The 20,230-nt window shown below is 52.6% G+C and overlaps 1 protein-coding gene across 1 annotated transcript; it reads left to right on the forward strand.

Moving 5' to 3' along the window:
• The first annotated feature begins 94 nt into the window (after positions 1–94).
• Positions 95–19,691, forward strand: POU3F1 (POU class 3 homeobox 1). The gene is made up of 3 exons (XM_027701332.1): positions 95–1,364; positions 12,372–12,427; positions 19,493–19,691. Exon 1 carries the CDS (start codon positions 95–97, stop codon positions 1,208–1,210), a length of 1,116 nt encoding a protein of 371 aa, XP_027557133.1. The 3' UTR covers positions 1,211–1,364; positions 12,372–12,427; positions 19,493–19,691.
• The last annotated feature ends 539 nt before the right edge of the window (positions 19,692–20,230 follow it).

Genomic DNA, 20,230 nt, shown 5'->3' on the forward strand with positions numbered 1-20,230 from the left:
AATGGGGCAGCGGGGGCGGGGCCGGCGCGCGGCGGCCCCGCGCCCCGGCGCGCGGCTCTAAAGCGCGGCGGTAAAGCCGGCGGGCGCACTCGCCATGGCCGCCGCCGCGCAGTACCTGCCGCGCTCCGCCGCGCTCATGCACCCCGACAGCGACCGCCTGCACCAGGGCACCACGTACCGCGAGGTGCAGAAGATGATGCACCACGAGTACCTGCAGGGGCTGGCCCCCGCCGCCGGGCACGCCGTCGGGCTGGCGCACCACCAGTGGCTGCCCAGCGCCGGCACGGACTGGGGCAGCGGCGGGGGCGGCGGGGGCGCGCACCTCCCGCCCGCCGAGCACGCCAAGGGCGGCCCGCCGGGGCCCCGCGAAGAGCTGTCCGCCGCCGCCTTCCACCACCGCCCGCATCTGGTGCCGCAGCCGGCGGCGGGCGGCGCGGCGGGCGGGTGGGCGCAGGGCGGCGCGCACCACCTGCCGCCCATGTCCCCGCCGTCGGGGCAGCCGCTGCTCTACGCGCAGCCCTACGCGGGCCTCAACGGGATGCTGGGCCCGCCGGCTCCCGCGCTGCACCACGGGCTGCGCGACCCGCTGGGCGCCGAGGAGGCGGGCGGGCACGAACTGGCGGCATCGCCGCCGCCGCTGGGTCCGCCCGAGCCGTCGGACGAGGACGCGCCCAGCTCCGACGACCTGGAGCAGTTCGCCAAGCAGTTCAAGCAGCGGCGGATCAAGCTGGGCTTCACGCAAGCCGACGTGGGGCTGGCGCTGGGCACCCTGTACGGGAACGTCTTCTCGCAGACCACGATCTGCCGGTTCGAGGCGCTGCAGCTGAGCTTCAAGAACATGTGCAAGCTGAAGCCGCTGCTCAACAAGTGGCTGGAGGAGACGGACTCCAGCACGGGCAGCCCCACCAACCTGGACAAGATCGCGGCGCAGGGTCGGAAGCGCAAGAAGCGGACGTCCATCGAGGTGGGCGTCAAGGGCGCCCTGGAGAACCACTTCCTCAAGTGCCCCAAGCCCTCGGCGCACGAGATCACCTCCCTGGCGGACTCCCTCCAGCTGGAGAAAGAGGTGGTGCGGGTCTGGTTCTGCAACCGGCGGCAGAAGGAGAAGCGGATGACGCCGGCCGGGGTCCCGCACCCACCGATGGAGGACGTTTACGCACAGGCGGACACGTCGCCGCTACACCACGCGCTGCCCGGCGCCGTGCAGTGACTGCCCGGGCCCCCGCGGCCCCGACGGTGGCTCGGCGGGCGGCGGGGGACGCGCTTTAATTTATTCTCAGACTGGCCCGGCCGCCCGCTCCGCGCCCCGCGCTCTATTTATTCGCCCGCCGGAGCCGCCGCGGCCGCCGCAGCAGTAGCCAAAGGTTTGCGATCTCTAATTTATTCCCCTCCTCGCGCGGCCGGGGGGACGCTTCGACACCATTTCCCGGCCCGTCTCTATTTATTTCTAACCGTGCGCGGAGCTCGCACCCTCCCGTTGGTGGGTTCGGTCCGGTCCCATCCCCTTGGGTTTCGGTTTTTGTTTGTATCTCTATTGCAAAACCAATGTAGACTGCGAGGGTACGTTTCTATTTATGTTATAGTAAATATTTTATTACTTACATAAACCATTTACCCAGGAACCGGTCTCGTGTCGTCTTTGCAGGCTGCGCGCCCGGCCGGGAGCGGGGCGGCCGCCGGGGCCGGGGCCGGTGGCGTTGCCTTCGCGGGGCCCCGCCGAGCCCCCCGTGCCGCCCGCGGAGCCCCGTTCCCGAGGCCCCCGGTGTCCCCGGTGTCCCCGGTTCGCACCAGCGGCGCTCGGCGGGGTTTGCCCGCCCGGTAACGCGCTTTGCGGAGCCGCTGCTGCCCTGCGGGGATGCGCTGGTGCTCTGCGCTGTCCGCGCACCTTCCGCGATGTTTTAGGGATCCGAAGGGAACTCTCCGCAGTTTGAGCAGAAAACAGCCCGCACGTAACTTTGCTCCTGCGTGTCGCAGAGGTAATACATGCACACCGGTGCTGCTAAGTAGATTCCACTCAAACCACACTCTCCGGTTGTCTGATGTCACCAACTTTCCCTTTCGTGGTTTCATGCCCGAATATTTTGCGGTTATGCCAAGAAAGGCTGAAAATTTAGTTTCAACATTCTGAGTTCCTGGAAGAATGATCCTGCATCTCTACTTTAAACCCTTCTCTTGCAGCATCAAGAAAAGTCGCATGTGGGGATTGTGTTTGCCTTTGCAGGTTCCTGGATTCCTGCAGCGTTTTGTCTGTTGGGAGAACTTTTGAAATATGGGCCCATACAGAGCTCTTGCACTGATGAAATACTTCATCGAAATCTGGTAGTAAAGGACCTAATTCTTTCTTTTTAGTTGGCAGAGAATTTACCAATATTCTCAGACACCTGGCACTTGATAGTTCCCCCACTTAAATCAGTACAAAATATGTGCTGTGAAAACAGCAGCTTTAAAAGGGATTTTCTAGCAAAAGCAGTGCATCCTGAATAGCAATTCGTGTACACTTTTTTTATAGATATAAAAATTTATAACATCTCAAATGTAACTTACTCTTAAAAATTTATACTTAAAAATTCTTGTCTTCAGTGTGGTTTGATTTTGTTGCATTTTGTGCCTTGGGTGAGGGTGAATAATACTTGTCTAAGCAATGATGCCTTTGCCATTGATAATGTTATAACTTACTGCATTCTCAATGTCTCTTAAAATGTAGGTATTCTACATCAGCTAATATAGGACTATCAAATTCTCATTCAAAATTATAGTAAACTGATTTTTGAGATTTTAAAATAAAGTCACTTTGAGCGGTTATTTCATCAAGTACTCTGTAAAGAAATGTTTCACTTTATGGTACAAACAAGCTAGCAAATGCTGCAGGTTAGGATATTAATAACTTCCCTTGGCATGCAGAGCATAATAAGGATTCAGTGTGTAGTGTGTTTTTTGTTAGCTTTTGTTACAGACTTAGCTTCGTTTTTTGTAATGAGACTGGTTTTTATGGAGGAGCACAGAATTTTAGGGCCGTTGTAGAGATCCTGAATTCAAAAAGTTTTGCTGTTTTTACTGAATATTTACTACTTTCCAAATAGCTGAGCAGATGTAGTAGCTTAGATGATACATTCCAGTAAAAAGGTAAAGGAGGAGGATGATTCCAGGGTTTGAGACAATGTATCATGATGGCATTTAAATTAATTTCCAACTCTGAAAATCTGTCTTTAGCTGTTCTCTTGTGTGTTCCCCACACATGTACTATTGTGGTTAGTGTTTGGTCATGCTGTAACTGCAGCCTTCGCTTAAGAATTTCTGTGTGACAGCCAGGCTTTAAGGGAAGAAGAAACAAAATCATAAATTAACAACAGAGGTTTTTCTGTTTGCTTGTTTCTTAAAGAAAACAAACTCTTGTTTGCATTGAATGGTTAATTGTGCTGCTTTTCTATACTAGGAGTCATTTCAGTAGCCTCTTCATTCTGAACTAACCTGAATGGCAAACGGGATTTATATCGATACTCAGAAGGGAAGGGTCAGTTTTCACATTGTGTTCTCCTAATGGATGAGATGTGCTGTGAGTGCTGGGGAGGACGAGCACCCTTGGGTTGTTCGGTGTGTCAGATTGTATAAGGCACTGGCAGCCCCACTGCATTAGCTCTTTCGTGCTGTTGAGCAGCAAAAATAAAATACTCTGTATATCTCATTTTTGCAGTGCCGCAGTGCTCAGCTGTTCTAAAAATCAAATGCCCCAAAGGTTTGCCTCTCTTAGAATAACTTGTTAGTTTTCCTGGTCAGGGATTAAATAGCAATTACTGGAGGGAGACTTTTTTTTCCCCCGCTGGTTGTTTCTCACTAAGGTGAAAGCGTGAGCTTATATTACTATATCAGTACTGAAGCACAGGGAAGGTAGGACCGTGGTGTCGGTACATTAAAGAAAAGCAGATGTACAAATGCTTACTTAACAATGCTCAAACAAAGTGAATAGTAAATGTAGAAAATAGGAAGTGTAGATAAGGAACAGGAGTTAAGCACATTGCCATTGCGAGAGGGGTTTAGGTCTGTGCTGATGGGAAATCCTTGCACTAATCCAGGAGCACTGCTGAGCAGTGCCTGGCCCCAGCAGATGCTCTTCAAAGCAGCTTTTGCTCTTGCATTCAGGTTGTGCTTGGTCCCATGGTGGCACTGAGCTCTACCCATTGCGCTCGGGGCAGGTGCTCCATCAGCAGGGGCTGGGGTGACCTGCTTGCCTTGCCCACAGTCCAGAGGAGCTGGTGCCTGGCTGCTGACCCAGAGCCCACATCTCAGGCTGGTGAAGAGAACTGAGGTGATGAGCAAAAGGTCTCTGGCCATGTGGGATGGTTGGCACCAGGCAAACACATCCCTGGTGTGGCCTTAGCCCTTCTGGGCTCACAGAAGGGCATAAGCCGTGTTGTGCTACCCTTGCCTGGGCAGAGAGCCTGCCCGTGTGCTCCAGGTGTGTGGGAGGGCAGCTGTGCTTCCCAAATACTGTCATCTTATAAATTGGTTATCAACAATTTTAAGACACTGCTGTTTTCTGTATAGCAGACAATATTCAGCAGGGTACCACTTTTTCTCTTTTATTTTTAAAAATGTGGACAGTTGCTGCTCAGCTTTCTTGAATGCTTAGGAAAAGATTGTGGTGTTCCAGTATCCAACTTCTTTCCAGATTTCTTCTCTTAGACTATTATTGCTGCCACTTGCAAGGGCGAGGAGTACTTGCTGTATAACTGCTGAGGTGACTCCAGCACAGCGGTTTGCCTGATGAGGCACAGTCACTCGAAATTAGTGATGCCGTGTTCATCTTACACTTTCCACTGAATTTGGTCTCTTCTGCTTGCTGCCCAGGCAGAGCCTGATCCCATCACAGTGCCACGATGTGACTGTCCCCTAACGAGCTAAAGCAGCAGCTGAAATGCTGTGATCTCTTTACGTGAAAATTCGGAGCATCAGTATTAACACCATGGAGTCTTGTTCCCAATTCTGCCCACCCCTGCATGCTCTGTCTCCCAGAAGGAGAGATTTCAGCACTGTCTGGTTAAGCAAATCTTTTAATTCTGTGCTAATGTTGTTTCATATATTTTACTTTTATGCTGATTCTACCATTGGTCCCTTGGAGCTGGATCAGCCGCAAGACAGCTCAGAGCTGCCATTTCACAGGTACTGGAAGCAGATTTGGATCTTGCCCCAGGGCAGAAGTCCACAACTCTGGAAGTGCTCCTCCTTAGCTGCCTTGTATTTTTCTTACAGTTGAGTTGTTTGAAATGAGCACATCCTGGCTGGTGACTCGGAGCTGGTGCCTGTGTGTGCTGAGGACGGGCTCCCGTGGGCTGCCCTGTGTCTGCTGGGAGCAGACCAGCCCCAGGCAGGGGCAGGAGCAAGCTGAGGTGGGGTGGGAGGTGTTCTGGTTTTAAAATGCTACTAAATATCCATAGATGACAGTGTCTGGTCTCACTAAGATTAATATTGCTGCTCTGGGAGACCTGGCCTAACGTACTTCCCTGAAATGGGAAGCTCCAAGAACTGATTTTCTTCAGGTGTACACCGGCAAGATGTCAGCTCTGAGCAGCATCATCCCTGTTTTACATGGATGTGAAACGCACAGAGAAGTAGCCTGTTAAAGTCTCTCGTGAACCCCCACTGTGCATTGCTGAGCTGATTTATGGGTGTTCAGCTTCGCTCCCACTTGTGATTTGTTGTGAGTGTAGGTGTGCATGTGTGCACACACAGCTCTTGCATGGGCACAGCACTACAGACATGGCCAACTGCACTGCCTTAGTGTTCTCCCGTGTTCTTCAAGGCAGCTCTGCCCCCGGGAGTTCCCCCGTTTTCAGTCTGAACTAACAAGACCCAGTGTCCATGCCGTGCATGGGGATTACAAGGTTGCAGAGGCAGCAGTGTTAAAGCCTATGATGCTATACACAAGATCTAATGTGCATGTTAAATCCGACCTCATGAATATTTCATGTTCCTTGATATCACATTATTTTTGGTGTTGGGCAGAGCAAGTGTTATTTCTTGTAAGCCTTGCAAAGGTGTTCTGGTTACGTGGGTACCCTGGCTCATGCACTGCTGAGAGTACTTGCTGCAAAGAAGAATGCTGTTCATGCCAAACTTTAAAAACATTTCTTTATATTCCTCTTTCCCACCTTTCTTCTGGAGCATTTTACCTGATCAAGGCATCTGTGCAGCACCACCAGCACCCAGGCCCTGTTTCCTCCTGGACATTGGCTTCTCTCCGCTCCACAGGGGCAATCTGCTTTTTACCACTCTGCCAAATTCTCTAGGGCCAAAATGCTCAGCAGTCACTGCAGCCACAGAACAGTATTTCCTCCAGAATGTGTCCAAGCTGACTCTTCTGTCAGTGTGTTTAAGGAAGGGGGATGGCTCACTGAAGCTGCTCGGCTCTCTCTCAGGAGCTGCACTCCAAACAGCTGCATCCTTCAAAGTAAATGAATGAACAAGTGCACAAAAATCTTCTTGCAAATGTCACATATATGTACAAGAGTTGCCAGGTCCTCCATGGAAATACCTGCTCTGCAGTGGGGGATCAGTAGAAGGTATGAGAGAGCCAATAGACAAATAGGCATCTTTTCATTTCAGTGTCGTTTGTTGGCTTTGTTTGGGGTTTTCTTTTCTGTGGAAATTTGTCTTGTGTTTTTCATTACCAGGAGCTCTCTGTGTAGTAGTACCTCTCACACTAAAGGCTGTGCAACTTTGAGATTATACTGAATCATAAATTTGTTGCCAGACAAAATGCTGGGAAACTAATTTACACATTTGCAGGACTGGTTCTAAAGAGTCAGGCCATTACATCAGATATTTACATCACATCTTTATGTTTCAGGGTTTTTTTTAAATTGGAGAAATTTTTTTCAGTCATGTTTGAAGCTAACCTGGTGACAAACAAAATAAAGCAACAGAAGGACGGGCAGTGAGGGAGCTACAGTACATGAGGGCAATTGTCAGATGTGCTACAATGGAGGTGTTCCTCTAAAACGCTGTTGGAGCTTCTGGATTTTACTCCCAGGTCTCCTGTTCATTTTCTTGAGGTCTATAAGAAATGTTTTGGATTTTTTCCCCCAGTGTTTTTACTTCTTTTGAAGTGATGTCATAAATCTTTCCTTAAGTTGCAAGGGTTAATTTATATGGATTGCTGAGGGACCTCAGCAAAAAGAGCTGCAGCAGTGTGAGATGTTGCCTGTGCACACAGTGAGGAATGCAGAGGGATTTCTCAGTGTCTCTGGTGGAAAGAGCATTCCCTTGTGCTGGGCTCGGTGGTGTGGTGCGGGCAGAGCTGTGCTGCAGTAACCGAGAGCTGCTCCCCTGCTCCCCCCTCACTGCTCTGTGTATGGGTATGTTCCTGGTCTGGGAAAAGTGTTCCTGACCCTGCTGCCCAGGGATGTGGAGAGCAGGACAGGCTGCTCTGTGTGTTAAGTGCTGTGGAAGGGCATCACCCACTGCTTGAGCTCTCTCTGGGAGCTGTGGATCTCCGCCGAGCGCAGCCGAGCCGTCCCTGCAGCTCCCGGCAGACTGGCAGCAGCACGGGGTTATTTTTACACACATGGCCTGTGGTGTGGATCTGGCAGAGCTGTCTGGAGGAGCACTGACGTGCTGAGATGGCTGGATATTGTCCCCTGCCCTCATCCCCGCCATGTGGGGGTCAGGGTGCAACTCTGAGTTTCTCTTCTTCAGGTCCGAGGTCCATGTCCCTTGTACCTTTGTGTCCTCTGCAGAGCTGGGAGTGCCAGGAGCTCGTGAGTACTCAGCGTTCAGGACAGTTTTCATCACGTCTTTTCCATGTGATATCCCTTGATACAGGCTCAGGTGTCAGAGCATTTGGGAGCAAAGGGATGAAAACTGCTGCCAAACCTGACCTCGCTCTTGCGTCCCTTGCCATCCCCCCACGGTGCTCCCCTTGATGAGTCCAGGCCTGTGCTTAGGGTCACAGGATGAGACAAGCAGTTGGGCTCAGGGAGTGACTTTGATCTGACAGCTAAAAGCTGCCTGTCCCAGAGCACTGTGCAGTTCTCCACCTTCTGCCTGGGGTGATGGCTGGCTCTGCTGCCAGGAGGGCTCTCTCCTTCCCCAACCCTGGCTTGAGGAGCAACCTCGCAGGCTAGCCCAGCCTTGCAGGTGTTGGGGACAGGAGCAGGTCAGTGTCATTAAGAGGGAGAGGATTGAATCGATACCTGGAGTGTTTGATATTCTGCCTAGTGGAACACTTGTTATGTCTTTAATTAGTATTTCTAAAAGCACTATGGAATGGAAAGCAAAAGGCAGAAATAAATAGCAAGGGGTGATCAATTGGGCATGAAACCCTTGTTATTGATCACCTTTAACCTCTGCTTAAACTAATGACAGAGCTACCATTTAACTGTCCCCAGGCACAAAGTGCATCAATTGTACAAGTGCCACATAAATCATGGTGGGCTGCGGCGCATGGCGAATGGCCCCTGGGGACAGCCTGCCTGTGGGGAGGGCAGGGTCCCCCTGGGGCTGGGGGGGCACCACCGGGGCTGGGCTGGGCTGGGCTGCCGGGGCACCCTCTGAAGGTGTGCTCAGGTGAGCTGCTGCTCCCTGAGCTGGTGTTTCACACAAAAAGACTCCCAAAAGCAAAGCTGCATCACAGCTCTGAGGGTGGCGCAGGGCGGTACAAATGACAGTATTTGCCCTCCATGTCTCTTTCCCCATGGAGCTAAGAGAGGATTTATGCTATTAAAGGTCCCCTTGATCCCTGCTCCTGAGCACTGAGTACCCTGGCTGGGGCAGTGCCACTGACACTGGGTGAGTTTGCAGAAGGACAGACAGGACTGAGGTGAAACAACGAACCTGTCTCAGCAAGTGTTTGAAGCAGCAGGGATTGGGGAAGGAGTGACACAGGCACAGAAATGATCACCTTTTCCAATATGCCTTCAACTGGCTTCCTGACTCATCAGCCATGCTGGAATTGCCGATTCTGGTGGTTATAGGGGTAAAAAACCCATAAAAATCAAGATGTACAATGGGCAACAGAGTGAAGTCAGCACAGCCTTTTGAGATAACAGCAATAATATTCATTAACGTTCAATCTACAAATTATCCCTTGAAACCCCAGTCTGGAGATTTGCCAGTTTTCGACACACGACGATGTTGTCTGGTGTGTTTCCAGCACGGCAGCATTTCCAAGGCTGTGATGGACATGGCATCACAGAGCCATCAGCTGTAAGTCCTACCATGAGCAGGGCAAGGGCTGTGCCTGCCTTTTCGGGGGAATGTTTATTTATCTTTAGGATGCTTCTTCTGCAAATGCAGTTCCCCAAAGAATTAGGAGGTAATCTTTTTCTTGATGTTCCCTACTCTTCATTTTGGTGAAAGCAGAGGGCTTTTGGGGAAGCTTTCAAAAAGCTGTTTGTTTCCAGAGCTGTTAAGGAAATATTCTCACTGAGCCCTGGGGAGGGAAGTGTAGGGAAAACCTCGGCGTTTTGGAGGAGTCCCATTGAGCAGTGTGTCTGTCTGTTTACCCCTCTTGGAGTGCTCTCAGGATCACTCCTGTGTCTGTGGGAACAGGGGAAAGGTCCTGTCTCGTCTGCTGGTAACGGGGCTGGATGATGCTGAGCACATCCTCGGCCTGCGCCAGGTGTGGCTGTGCACAGCCCTGGAGGATTTTCTCAGGAGACCCTGGATTAATACACACTTTGCTTTTGTGCTGCCATTTGGAGGGTTTCTACCAGAACCTTAAAAATCATTTGGGTGTCCTCATCCATCACCTATTGGAAACATTATTGATAATACAATCATTCCTCCTCTGGTCACTCTGTTTCACTTTTTTTTCTGCTGCCCATCCTGTAATTTGTCACTGCTGCTCCCCTGAAATGTTTAGAGATGATTGGAATCTCTCCAGGTGCAGCACAGGAGCATTGCAAAGACAGCCCAGAGAGGGGAGTCCTCTGCATCCCTGAGCACCCACACCTGACAGTCTGACACAGCCCGGGGGAGGCTGGGCAGGCTTGATGTCTCCTTAAGTTCTGGTCAAGACTGGGGCTCTGGTCTGTTCCAGGGGGCCCCCACTCTGGAGCGTCACTATTTTGGGTCTCTGAAGCACCTTGTCCCCTCAGCTCTGGGTGCTTCATGGAGGCCTGGACAATATGTGGTTCCTCAGGCATGTCTGCTGACCCTGGCTGCTGTGGGAGAAGCATGAGCCAGCAGAACTCCAGCTGTCATTGCTGGTCTCCAGGGATGAGGACTTCATCTCTGCCCTGGGCAGCCTGTGCCAAGGCTTGTATTGATACAGGCAGTGCTGCTGCTCCTTCATCAGTGGAATAAGCCATTAGCTTTAGGGTGGTAGTTTGCTTCCACTCTCTAGGGGATCCTAAGACCTGGGAATCTCAGAGCAGAGGGTCAGTGAGTGCTGTCCCTCAGAACCCTCACTGGGCCCTGCTCTTGCCACGAAAGATTCACCCGGATGCTGGTGGTGGCCACAGCTGGTGGTGCTGGTCTGGCAGAGGGAGCATCTCAGTGTACAATAAAATCTTCTTTCATGTCAGTCCAGAGGGGCAGAGCTCCCCACTGACAGCAGCTGCACTGAGAGCTTGGCATGGATTTGCATAGATGAAATGATTTCTCCTGCCATTCATTCAGTCTTTCTGTCTGCCAGCTTCCCTGCTCCTCTCTGGAATCTGGGGTCCACACAGGGAGCATTCAGCCGACCACAGCTCTTTACTGAGCGTTGCTTTGCACAGATGTCCCCAAGCAATTCCATGAATTGTTGCTCTATAGACACTAAGCTGTTTGGGAAAACATTTCAGATAACTGTCCTACGCACTGGGGCGACTGAATTAATGGCATTTGAATGGTCAAAAAGATAGTGTGAATTGGAAACAATGCTGTCCCTGTCACAGGCGGCAGGAGAATTCCAGCTGGTATTTTCATTGTTAATGAGCAAGCACAGGGTGCTGTGTGGCCTCAATACCTTGGAAGGGGCTGGAGAAATGCACAAACAAGCCTGTCACTTCCCCTTCTGGACTTTCCAAATGCCAGGGAAGGAATGCTTTTCAAACTGTCTTCCAGAGCTCCACAAGTGAGACACTGTACCTCGGCTGTGGGGAGGGAAGGAAAGGGACAGTGGTGAGAGTTGCCCAGGTGTGTGTTGCCAGAGAACCATGATGTTCACCAAGCTCAGGAGCTCCCCCACTCTTGGGTGCCAAGGTAACACCTCTGCCTGAGAATGCCCCCAAAGGTGGGAGCAAGCGGCTGGGGAGTCCCCTGCGGTGGCAGGCACTGCTTCAAGAGGTGCTTGGCAGTCAGGAGAGCTTTGCTGCATTTGGGCTTGGCAGAGCACAGCCATCCCAACCATACATCATCCAGAGGAATGGGCACTTGGGTAACACATTAGAATAATACATCATTAGAGCACCGTTGCTATGGTGATATATTAGGGCAATACATCATTAGATACCTTCCATTGATGATGTATTACTCCAAACATGGCTCCTGCCAACACCAGCACAAGGGCCACAGGGGAAGTCTTGTCTTTTTGCAGAAATTCTACCCTTTCTCTAAGGAAAAAAATCCCAGCATAATGGCTTCATCGAGAGGACATTGGGCAGGGGCTGGCCCCTCTCTCCTGAGGCCCTTTAACTGTGACTTGCTCCATGCTGAGCCTCGTGCTGTTTTCTGGGGACCCGTACCTGCATTTTAGTGCACGTGGGCAAAAGGACCTGCCAGTGCCTGCCAGGCAGAGGGACAGGATTGTCCCAGCCCTGCTGAGCTACAGGAGCTGAGGCATTCATGGGGGTCTCCTGCATGGAAGGCAAGACCCTCCGGCGAGGGGGCTGCTCTGGGTCTGTGCTGTGTGTGCCCATCACACTGTGCTCTCACACAGGGGCTGGGTCTGCATGGGGCTGAACCACACACCAAGGAAACTCGTCCTTTCCTGGTACCCAGGCAGCCAAACATGCTGGTGTCGTGTGCTGGTGCCCAGGCTCATGGCAGAGGAGACAGATGGACCCAAAATGGAGCCCAGGGCAAGGGTGACTGCTGCTGCTCACCTTCCCATGAGCTGCATTGCATGCTGTCAGCTGGGCTCAGTTCCCTTGGAACACTTTTCCCATGCTCTTCTCCTCAGCCCTGAGGGACCCTAGCCCCAGCCTGGAATGACACCAAAAAGTTGAGCCCAGGAGAGGTTCCAGCCAGCTGGGTCCTCAGCACCCCTGGGGTCTTTGCAGGGCTGCACTCTTCTCAGCTCAGCGGGCTAAATAAATTGCTTCAGAGAGCAGTTTGGGAAAGCAGGTTGCTTTCACTGCAAAGTATGCAGTGTGCATCAGATATAATTTGATTTTAATTAGTGGACAAGAAAGTAGCATAGTTAATAAAGTATGCACTGCCTTTTGCAGGGATGCCAGTGCTGAATGCCTGGAAAATGCAACTAAATCAGAAAGACCAACACAAGGTGAGCTAAGGCTGACTGTGCCTGGGTGGTGGCATTGTAAACAGAGTACCAGGAGAGATCCCCAACTCCTGTGATGTCCCATAGTCAGGATCACAGCAGAAAAGCAGTTTGTGGGGCTCATGCTGTTATTTGGTGTGGAGATGCCCCAGCAACCTCAGTCAGTGTTGTGTGCCATCTGCATCCAGGGGCTTTTCAGCTGGCTGCTGAGGAAGCACTGGCTCCCCTGCCTGCTCTGAGCTCGAGCACTGGGAAAGATGCAGGTACCCATTGCTTCCCTCCCTGTCTTTTTCCTGTGCCTTAAGGGCTCTCAGTGCCTGCACCCTTTCCTTCATAGGGGACAGGTATGACAGGCTTGTTCCTGGATCTTCTCATCTCCAGCACTGCTTAGGGGATGCAGGTTCACAAGCAGCCTTGGATGCAGCTGCTCACACACAGAAGCTTGTGTTTGGGTAGCAGGTCTTCTGGGCTCTGTTCCCAGCTGTGTGGGCTCGTGGTTAGACCACTTAAGAGCCAGGCTGCCCCCACATCACCCTGCAGATACACACTTCCTTCCCCTGAAATCTCTGTGGGAGCAGAGTCTGCCCACTGAGGGCAGAGGGGCAAGAATAAGAGGTTGGTTGTGCAGACTTGAAGTATGATAAATAACATCCCCTGGAACTGCCCTGCTGTTGGTTCCCAGTCATCATAACAATCTGTGAGACAGTTTAGGAAAGCAAGCCTGTGTCTGCCCTTGATGCCAATGCTTTTAAGGGTTCAACGTGTTGCCCTGCTCCCAGGCACCATCTGCAGTGCTCTAAGCCAGGGCTGCTTTTAGCTTCTCAGTCAATTGGATTCAATTAAGTAATAACGTGAGCCTATGGGTAGAGCAGTGATTGCTTATCCCTTAATCAGCAAATTCTCCCCAGGTAGGGCAGAAGGGTTTGTGTCCCCTGGAAGAAAGTTGGGGTGCAAGCCCCTGGTGAACCCTCTGCCACTGGGGCTCCCAGGAGAGGGGATGAGCCGAGGTGGGGCTGCCCAGCACTGCTGGCTCTGGCAGGAGCAGCCACCCTGGGAGGCGGAGGGACTGTTATTTAAAGCACTGTTTTCACTCTGTCCTCAGTGCCATGTTCCCACCCTGACACATCTGGGAGCAAGTGTTTCAGGGAGGCTGTAGGCATCTTAGAGAAGCAGAGCTGTCTCTGCCGCTCTCCCCCTGCTCCATGGCCACGGGATGCACGGGGCACCTCGGCTCTCTGAGGCCAGACCTGGCTGTGAGGGATTTCAGACATCAATAAACATCACTGTCAAAAAGGACAGGAAAAGGTTATTTATGAGAAAACAGGCCAAAAAGTAGGATTGCAGCAGGGGTGACATGTGCTGCGGCCACGCTGCCAGGGCAGCATGTGGTGGCTCAGAGGGGTCAGAGCCAGCGCTGCATCCCCACACCACTGATCACCGTGGCTCGTCTCGGCAGCCCCACGCTGTGCCCGAGGCCAGGCTGGTGCCACCAGCCATGGCAGCACCCCGATGTTTCTCTCGCTTTCCCCGGTGCAATTAGGACTCTGTAGGAGTGACAGTCTCCTCGGAGCGAGCCAGTCTTGGAGGGAGCTGAGGTTGCAGCTGCCCTGTAGTGTTCCCCGACCGCTGGGCTCCCAGGCTCAGGGAGCTGCTGTCTCTGTGCAGAGACCAGGGGCTCTTTGTCTGCTGGGACTGCAGGAAACTCTGCATGCGTATGACATGGGGGGGATTTGAGAACAGTGTTCTACAAAACAAGAACAGCTGAGGTTATTAATTTTCAAGATAACACCAGCAAGAACACTGAGTAGCTGTTGAATTGTTGATCATTCTCTGGTGACTGTAGTAAAGATGTTCATGTGCCATGTTCACCTGTGGCCTCGTGCTCTGCTGCCACGGGTGATGCACAGGCAGTCCTGGGGCTGTGTGTGGGACTGGCTGCAGCCTCGCTGCTCTCAGCTGGGCTGAGCCTGGCAGGCGGGGGGGGCAGGATGCCCCGGTGCCACAGACCTGGGCTCGGGGGCAGCACAGGGGACAGGCACAGGACAGCTGGTGGTACTCCTGATGCCGGGGTTGTTCCTGGAGGAGCACATAACCCACTAAGCCCTCAGGGATGCCCTCAGCCCATCCCTGGCACAGCTGGGAGGTTTTGCATCCTTCAAACCTGTCCTGACGCTACAGTTCAAGGTACAGCCCCAGTGCTCTACCCTCCCTCTCCCATCGCCTACCTCTGATTAGAGCCCTCAGAACAAACCTGCTAATGCCTTTCCCAAGCTCTCGCCCCCACACTTTTGCCATATAAATCACTATAATTAAAGCGTTTGGAAAATGCTTTGGGAGCCCAGACAAGCATCCCCACATGCTACACACCCAGCTCAGCAAGCCTGACTTCCTGCTGCACCCACCCTGCTGCCCCGGGCACTGCATCCCTGCCCTCCCAAAACACCCAGCAGGACAGGAGAGAGGACCGTTCCCAGGCTGTGCTCGCCCCGGGCTGCCTTGGGCTCAGCACCTGGCTGAGGCAGAGCACCGAGCAGGGAAGGGCCAGAGAGATGGGACAGGGCCCCTGCTGGCCCATGGCACCACGAGGCAAGGCCTTCTGTGAGGGGAGACAAGGGTGCTGGGACTCCTGAGGGAATCACTGCTGTTCACTCCTCTCTGTCACCAGCTCAGAGAACCAGTGCTCTCCCCTGGCTGCTGACACCTGGATGTAGAGAAACCCAGGGAGAAAGCCCCTGGTTGAGAGGGCATGGAGGGCATGGAGGGCACGGCACACTCCACCTGCCACTGGCCCTTCTGCTAATCACAGGGGAACGAGCCCCCAGACCAATCCACAGCCCCCTTCTCTCCAATGCAGAGGAGGCAGCGGAGGTGGGCCCTGGTAGAGCAGGCATGGCTGGTGGAGCCTGGGCAGGAGGGCAGGGCTGCTTCAGGGACTGGCAAAGCCTGCCAGGATGGCCTGGGCACCATAATGTGGTCACAGCTTTTCCCCCAAGCACAGCTTCAAGGGGTAGGAGCAGGTCGCATCCTGCCCTGAACCGAGGCATGAGGAGCCCAAGAGGTTTTGGCCCATCTGTTTAACTTGGAGCAGAACAGTCCTTCAGGAGCTGGTGCAAGCCACCACCTGGGGAAGAAAAGCCATATTTCAAGTCATGGGCACCAGCATCCATCAGTGAGCCCCTGGAGTGAAGGTCAAAGCAATTACGTGAGGAGACAAAGGCAAAAGCAAAGGGAAGGAGTGGAGCAGCAGGCAAGGAGACCAGAGCTGCCTGTGTGGGAGCGGTGCAGACATGCAGTGGTTCTCACGAGCCCCAGGGACATGGCCAGCCAGACACAGTGGCCCAAGCAGAGCAGTTCCTGGCAAAGGGTAAGCTTCTCAGGACACCGGTGTCCGTGCACAGTGTGACTCCTGATCTCACTTCCCTGGATCCACCATCACCTGGTGGCCTGGCCCCTCCTGGTCTTCCTCCAGTGACCCCCCGTGACCACTTTTGACAGCATTCTCAGGCCCCTCGTCCCCACTCTTGAGCTCCACGGTTCTCTGCCTAATCTCCTCCAGCAGGCCCTCTGCCCATTTGTCTCCCTCTCTCCCACTTTGCTCAACTGGCACCAGCTGTGCCCTGTGCCAGGAATGTTTGAGTCACCTGGACTTTCCTGTTCTGTTCCCAAGAGCCCTGCTGCTCCCCAGTGCCAGCACTGCTGGCCCTGCCATGGCAGCCCCTGTGCTCACCCACAGCAAGGGCACCTCCTGCCCAGCGCCGTGGGTGGGGAGCCAAACACCGTGGCCTGTGCCCAGCGTTCAGCTCCGGAGAAAGGTGCCGGTTCCCCTCCAGCCCTGTGCTGACTGGCAGTAGCTGGTGGCTGGGCTGCAGGCAGCACCTTCTGCTGTCCCAGCTGTGCCAGATGATCACCCCAGTCCCTGCCCACCTGCACCAGGATGGCCGTGGAGGGGCACTGCCACATCCCCTGCACCTTGGTGCACTCCCTTTCCTTTCCCAGGCACCCAACAAGATCGAGACCCACACATCAGGGTCTGTGACTGTCCTTGAACAGTGGCCACTGGGGGCATTTCACAGGCTGACAAAGCCTGTTGCCATGGGAAGGTCTGTGGTTTGCTGCCACTTTTCGTTCCCCAGCAGAGAGGGTTCAGCAGCCCTGCTCTCTGTGGAGAGCTCAGCCCCACTCCCAGATCCTGCTCAGCATGTATTTTTCACCTTTTAATGAAAGCAGCTGAACTGTCTGAAGTTGCCTCTCAACTCTTCTCTGGAGGTTGGATTGCCAAGAAATGATTGACGCATTTAATAGAGGCAGTGGGTGCAGAGGAATTTGGCAGGAGCCCAGGCTCATGATATGCTGCCGTTCCTGCTCGGGTTTTCTGAGCTCCTGCTCTCTCAGAACACGCTGTCCTTCGTGAGGCTACTGCACTCTGGCTGGGCAGCTGTGAGCTCAGGAGCCCTGGGAACAGGGCAGGGTTTGAGCCGTGGGGATTGGGGGGAAAGACTTGGGGCAGGGATTGTCTGTGCAGGGGCTGTGGCACATAGCCCTGAGCACAGGCCAGGGAAGCTGAGCCTCTCTCGGTGCCTTTTTGGGCTTTCTACTGTTTTGAGCTGTAAGGGGTTTATCCCCCCACTAGGGGTGAATATGTACAGCAGATACTTGCCTGGTTTTGCATATACACGCTCATGTGTGAATCTGCATATGAGGGTTTTTTTCTTACATTTCCTGGAGAGAAACCCCCTTGCCATGCATGGACTAGTTTGGGACCAGCCCACACAGATTGCATTCAGCACACATACCTGTGCATGCGTGCTCCTAAACACACTTGCGTGCACATGTATGTGCTCACACACACCTGCAGGTGCTCACCCTGCTCCGTGTCCCACACCTGAGTGCTGGCACGGACCCTGTGACACCCACATGCAATGCAGGTGTCAGTTGGAATGAACCCATCACTTGGCAGTAAGTAACAGTTGCTACAGCCTTTCCTTTGCACAAGAACACTGTGTCAGCCAACTCCAAGGTTTAGGCCAGCACAAACTGAAGGTTTTTCTCTCTGCAGCCTTCTGGGAGGTATCAGAGCGTGACCCTTGGCCATTTCCTAAGCTCAGGAGCGGGGTTAGGAACAAAGGAACAAAGCCGCCTGTCAGTGCCTGACCACGGGGTCTGACCTCGGTTTAGCTTTGTCCCATTGAAAGACACCATGAAGGCAGTGCTAATATTACTAATATCTCTCCCTTGGGTATTTTCAGAGGGACACCCATTCCAGATATCCCTAGAGTGATTTCCAGGAGCATGCTAGATAATGGGTTTCTTGTGCATTCAGTGTGTACATTGCTCATCCCCTGGAGCTTCCCTTCTCCTGCAGATATAAAGGGCAATTTGTAGAGCTTACAAAGGCTTATGAAAATATCATTGTGAAAGGGTGACATAAGCACCTGAACAGAAAAGAATAGAAAATATTTGTCTCATTAAGCAGAGTCTTGTTTCCTCTTCCGTGTGTCTACTTCCCATAGGAGGACAACAGTCATTTATTATCATGTGTGGAAAGAAAAGCCTCACTCCTCGGAGGATGTGCTGGTTTCTGTGAGGCCGGCTCTGCTCTGAGGCGGGCAGGCTGGGAGCGAGCATGCCTGGTGCTCAAAGGCCTGGCACATTCCTTCAAATAACACCAAAAGAGCAGCATTATCTGAAAGCAGCACAGCCTGAGCCCCATTTGTGTGGCCACAGCCAGTGTGGGCTGGAACACAGTGCGGGCTATTAGCATGTAATGAACACAACAATTACTCTGTAAGGGGGAGAAAGGGTTAGGGCCAGGCAGAGTTTTAAGAATAAAGGCTTGTTTGGGAGAATTATTCACTAGGTCCCTGCTGTAGGTGGACGGCAGCAGATTAGAAGGAAACATTATCTCTCAGGGCAAGTTCAGAAGGACAAATGAAGCCAAACTGGCACGGGATGAGAGTCTCAATACATTATTCTCTTTGCTCTACAAATCTGTGAGAACAAAGTGCCCAGTGTAAATGCTTACCAGGGCCTTTTCTACCCCTGTAGGACCACAAAAGTTCAACATGAGACGAAGGGCCACGTGTTGGCTATTAGTCCACTACAAAGAGCGTTTGAGTTTAGAATTTAGAGTCTCATAAAAACATTATTGTCTGCATCCTGGACATTTGTTTGTTAGGGCAATACGGACTGCAAAAATGTGCCCATCTGCACAGCTGTGTGCCTCATCAGCCTTACCATGGCTGGCCCACCTCAGGGGCTACCTCAGGCCAGCCAACCCCCAGCCTGGCCTCACCCTGAGGACAGTCCCTGAGCCTCAGCATCAGCACCAGTCCTGTCAGGTCTGAAGGTGAAGAAGGATTGTTGCCCTAAAGAACATTTGGCCTGATGTGTTTTGTTGTGGAAGGAGGTTGCACCTGGCCCAGGGGCCTCTCACCCAACATAGAGTGAGGCACAGGTGCCCTGAAACCTCCCCTGACATTTCTGGCTCTGCTCTATTCACATGTGTCTGTAGTTTATATGTTCTCCAGGTTTGAGGCAAGGAAGAAGTTTATGTCCAAGTGAAAATGCCAATGACCACAGAGGTCTTGACTTCCTCTGCCCCAGGGGTCACAATTTGTCTCTCGGGAATACCCAGGAATCTTTCCCCTCAGCACTTCTCTGCCATCAGGAGACCCTGGGCGGGGGGAGCCTCCCTGCAAAGGCTGCTGTGGCTCAGCCTCCCCAGGACTGACAGGCCAAAACCCAGCTACAGCTGCTGAACTTGGCCGTGGCTCTCTGAGTGAAGTGCAGTGGATGGCAGCATGCAGGCAATCAGAACACAGGATCTGACAGTCCCTCCTGGACTTGCAGCCTGGAATAAACAAAATCATGGACAAGCATTCATGAGTACATCTATGACACTTCTGGGTTGTAAGCTGCTTGCTGCCTTCCTGGTTTAGAACAATTTTGACAAAAAGCATCCATATGATTTTGATATAGTTAAGCCCATGGCCAGGCTTTATAAGACACTTGGCAATCTGTGGGACAGTTTTTAGAAGCATTTTGTTTTGCATTTGGATTGTCTTCCAGCTAACAAGATGATCAGCTTCGGGGTGAGTCAGTACTGGGAGGAAGGTTTTAAGGACTTTTGCAGCAGCAGACGAGGGACTCGCCAGGGCCACCCCAGGTCTGCGGCTGCCCCAGGATGGTGCCAGGAGCTGCAGGCACAGACACAGTTCAGATTAATCTGCATCCCCCTCAGATCTGTTTGTCCTCCCAGCCCTCCAAGACAGCCAGCCACCGCTTCCTCCAACTGCACGAGGAGCATGTGCTTTTAAAAGTCTAAAATAAAGGTGGAATATATTATCTATTCACAAAGTCATTGTAAATATTAAAGAGCCCATGAGGGGAAATGTCTCTGATGATGTCTTTTCAGGAGTGTGGGAGAAAAATCCATGCAAAGGCACTATTGAGGGATACGGTCAAAAGGCAAGCGATGCTTTGAACTTGTTCAAAGCCACAGGGTCAGCAGTCTTCCTGGGACTGCAGTGGGAAGCAGCTGCCCACCTCTCCTCAGAGTCAGCTAAAAGGTCATTTTAGCAGATCCACAATTTAAATAAAAGAAAGTAAATCCCAGAGAGAGCTATTTGAAAATGAAAGGCATCAAAGGTGAGATAGAGGTGCATGTCTGAGTGGCAGAGGGCCTGGAGAGCTCCAGCTTAGAGAGAGAGTATCTGTGCAGTGCAGGGAGAGGACAGGTACCCCAGGTTCTTCTGAGGGGGGGCACCACCAAGCACCTGCCCCAGCAGGGATGGAAAGGGAGCCCCA

The sequence above is a fragment of the Neopelma chrysocephalum genome, unplaced genomic scaffold (genome assembly GCF_003984885.1).
Source record: "Neopelma chrysocephalum unplaced genomic scaffold, ASM398488v2 Primary Assembly neopelma1_155, whole genome shotgun sequence".
NCBI classification, from domain to species: Eukaryota; Metazoa; Chordata; class Aves; order Passeriformes; family Pipridae; genus Neopelma; species Neopelma chrysocephalum.

Excerpts from the sequence above, each read along its gene's own strand:
- POU3F1 (XM_027701332.1), top strand. The coding sequence starts at position 95 with ATGGCCGCCGCCGCGCAGTACCTGCCGCGCTCCGCCGCGCTCATGCAC.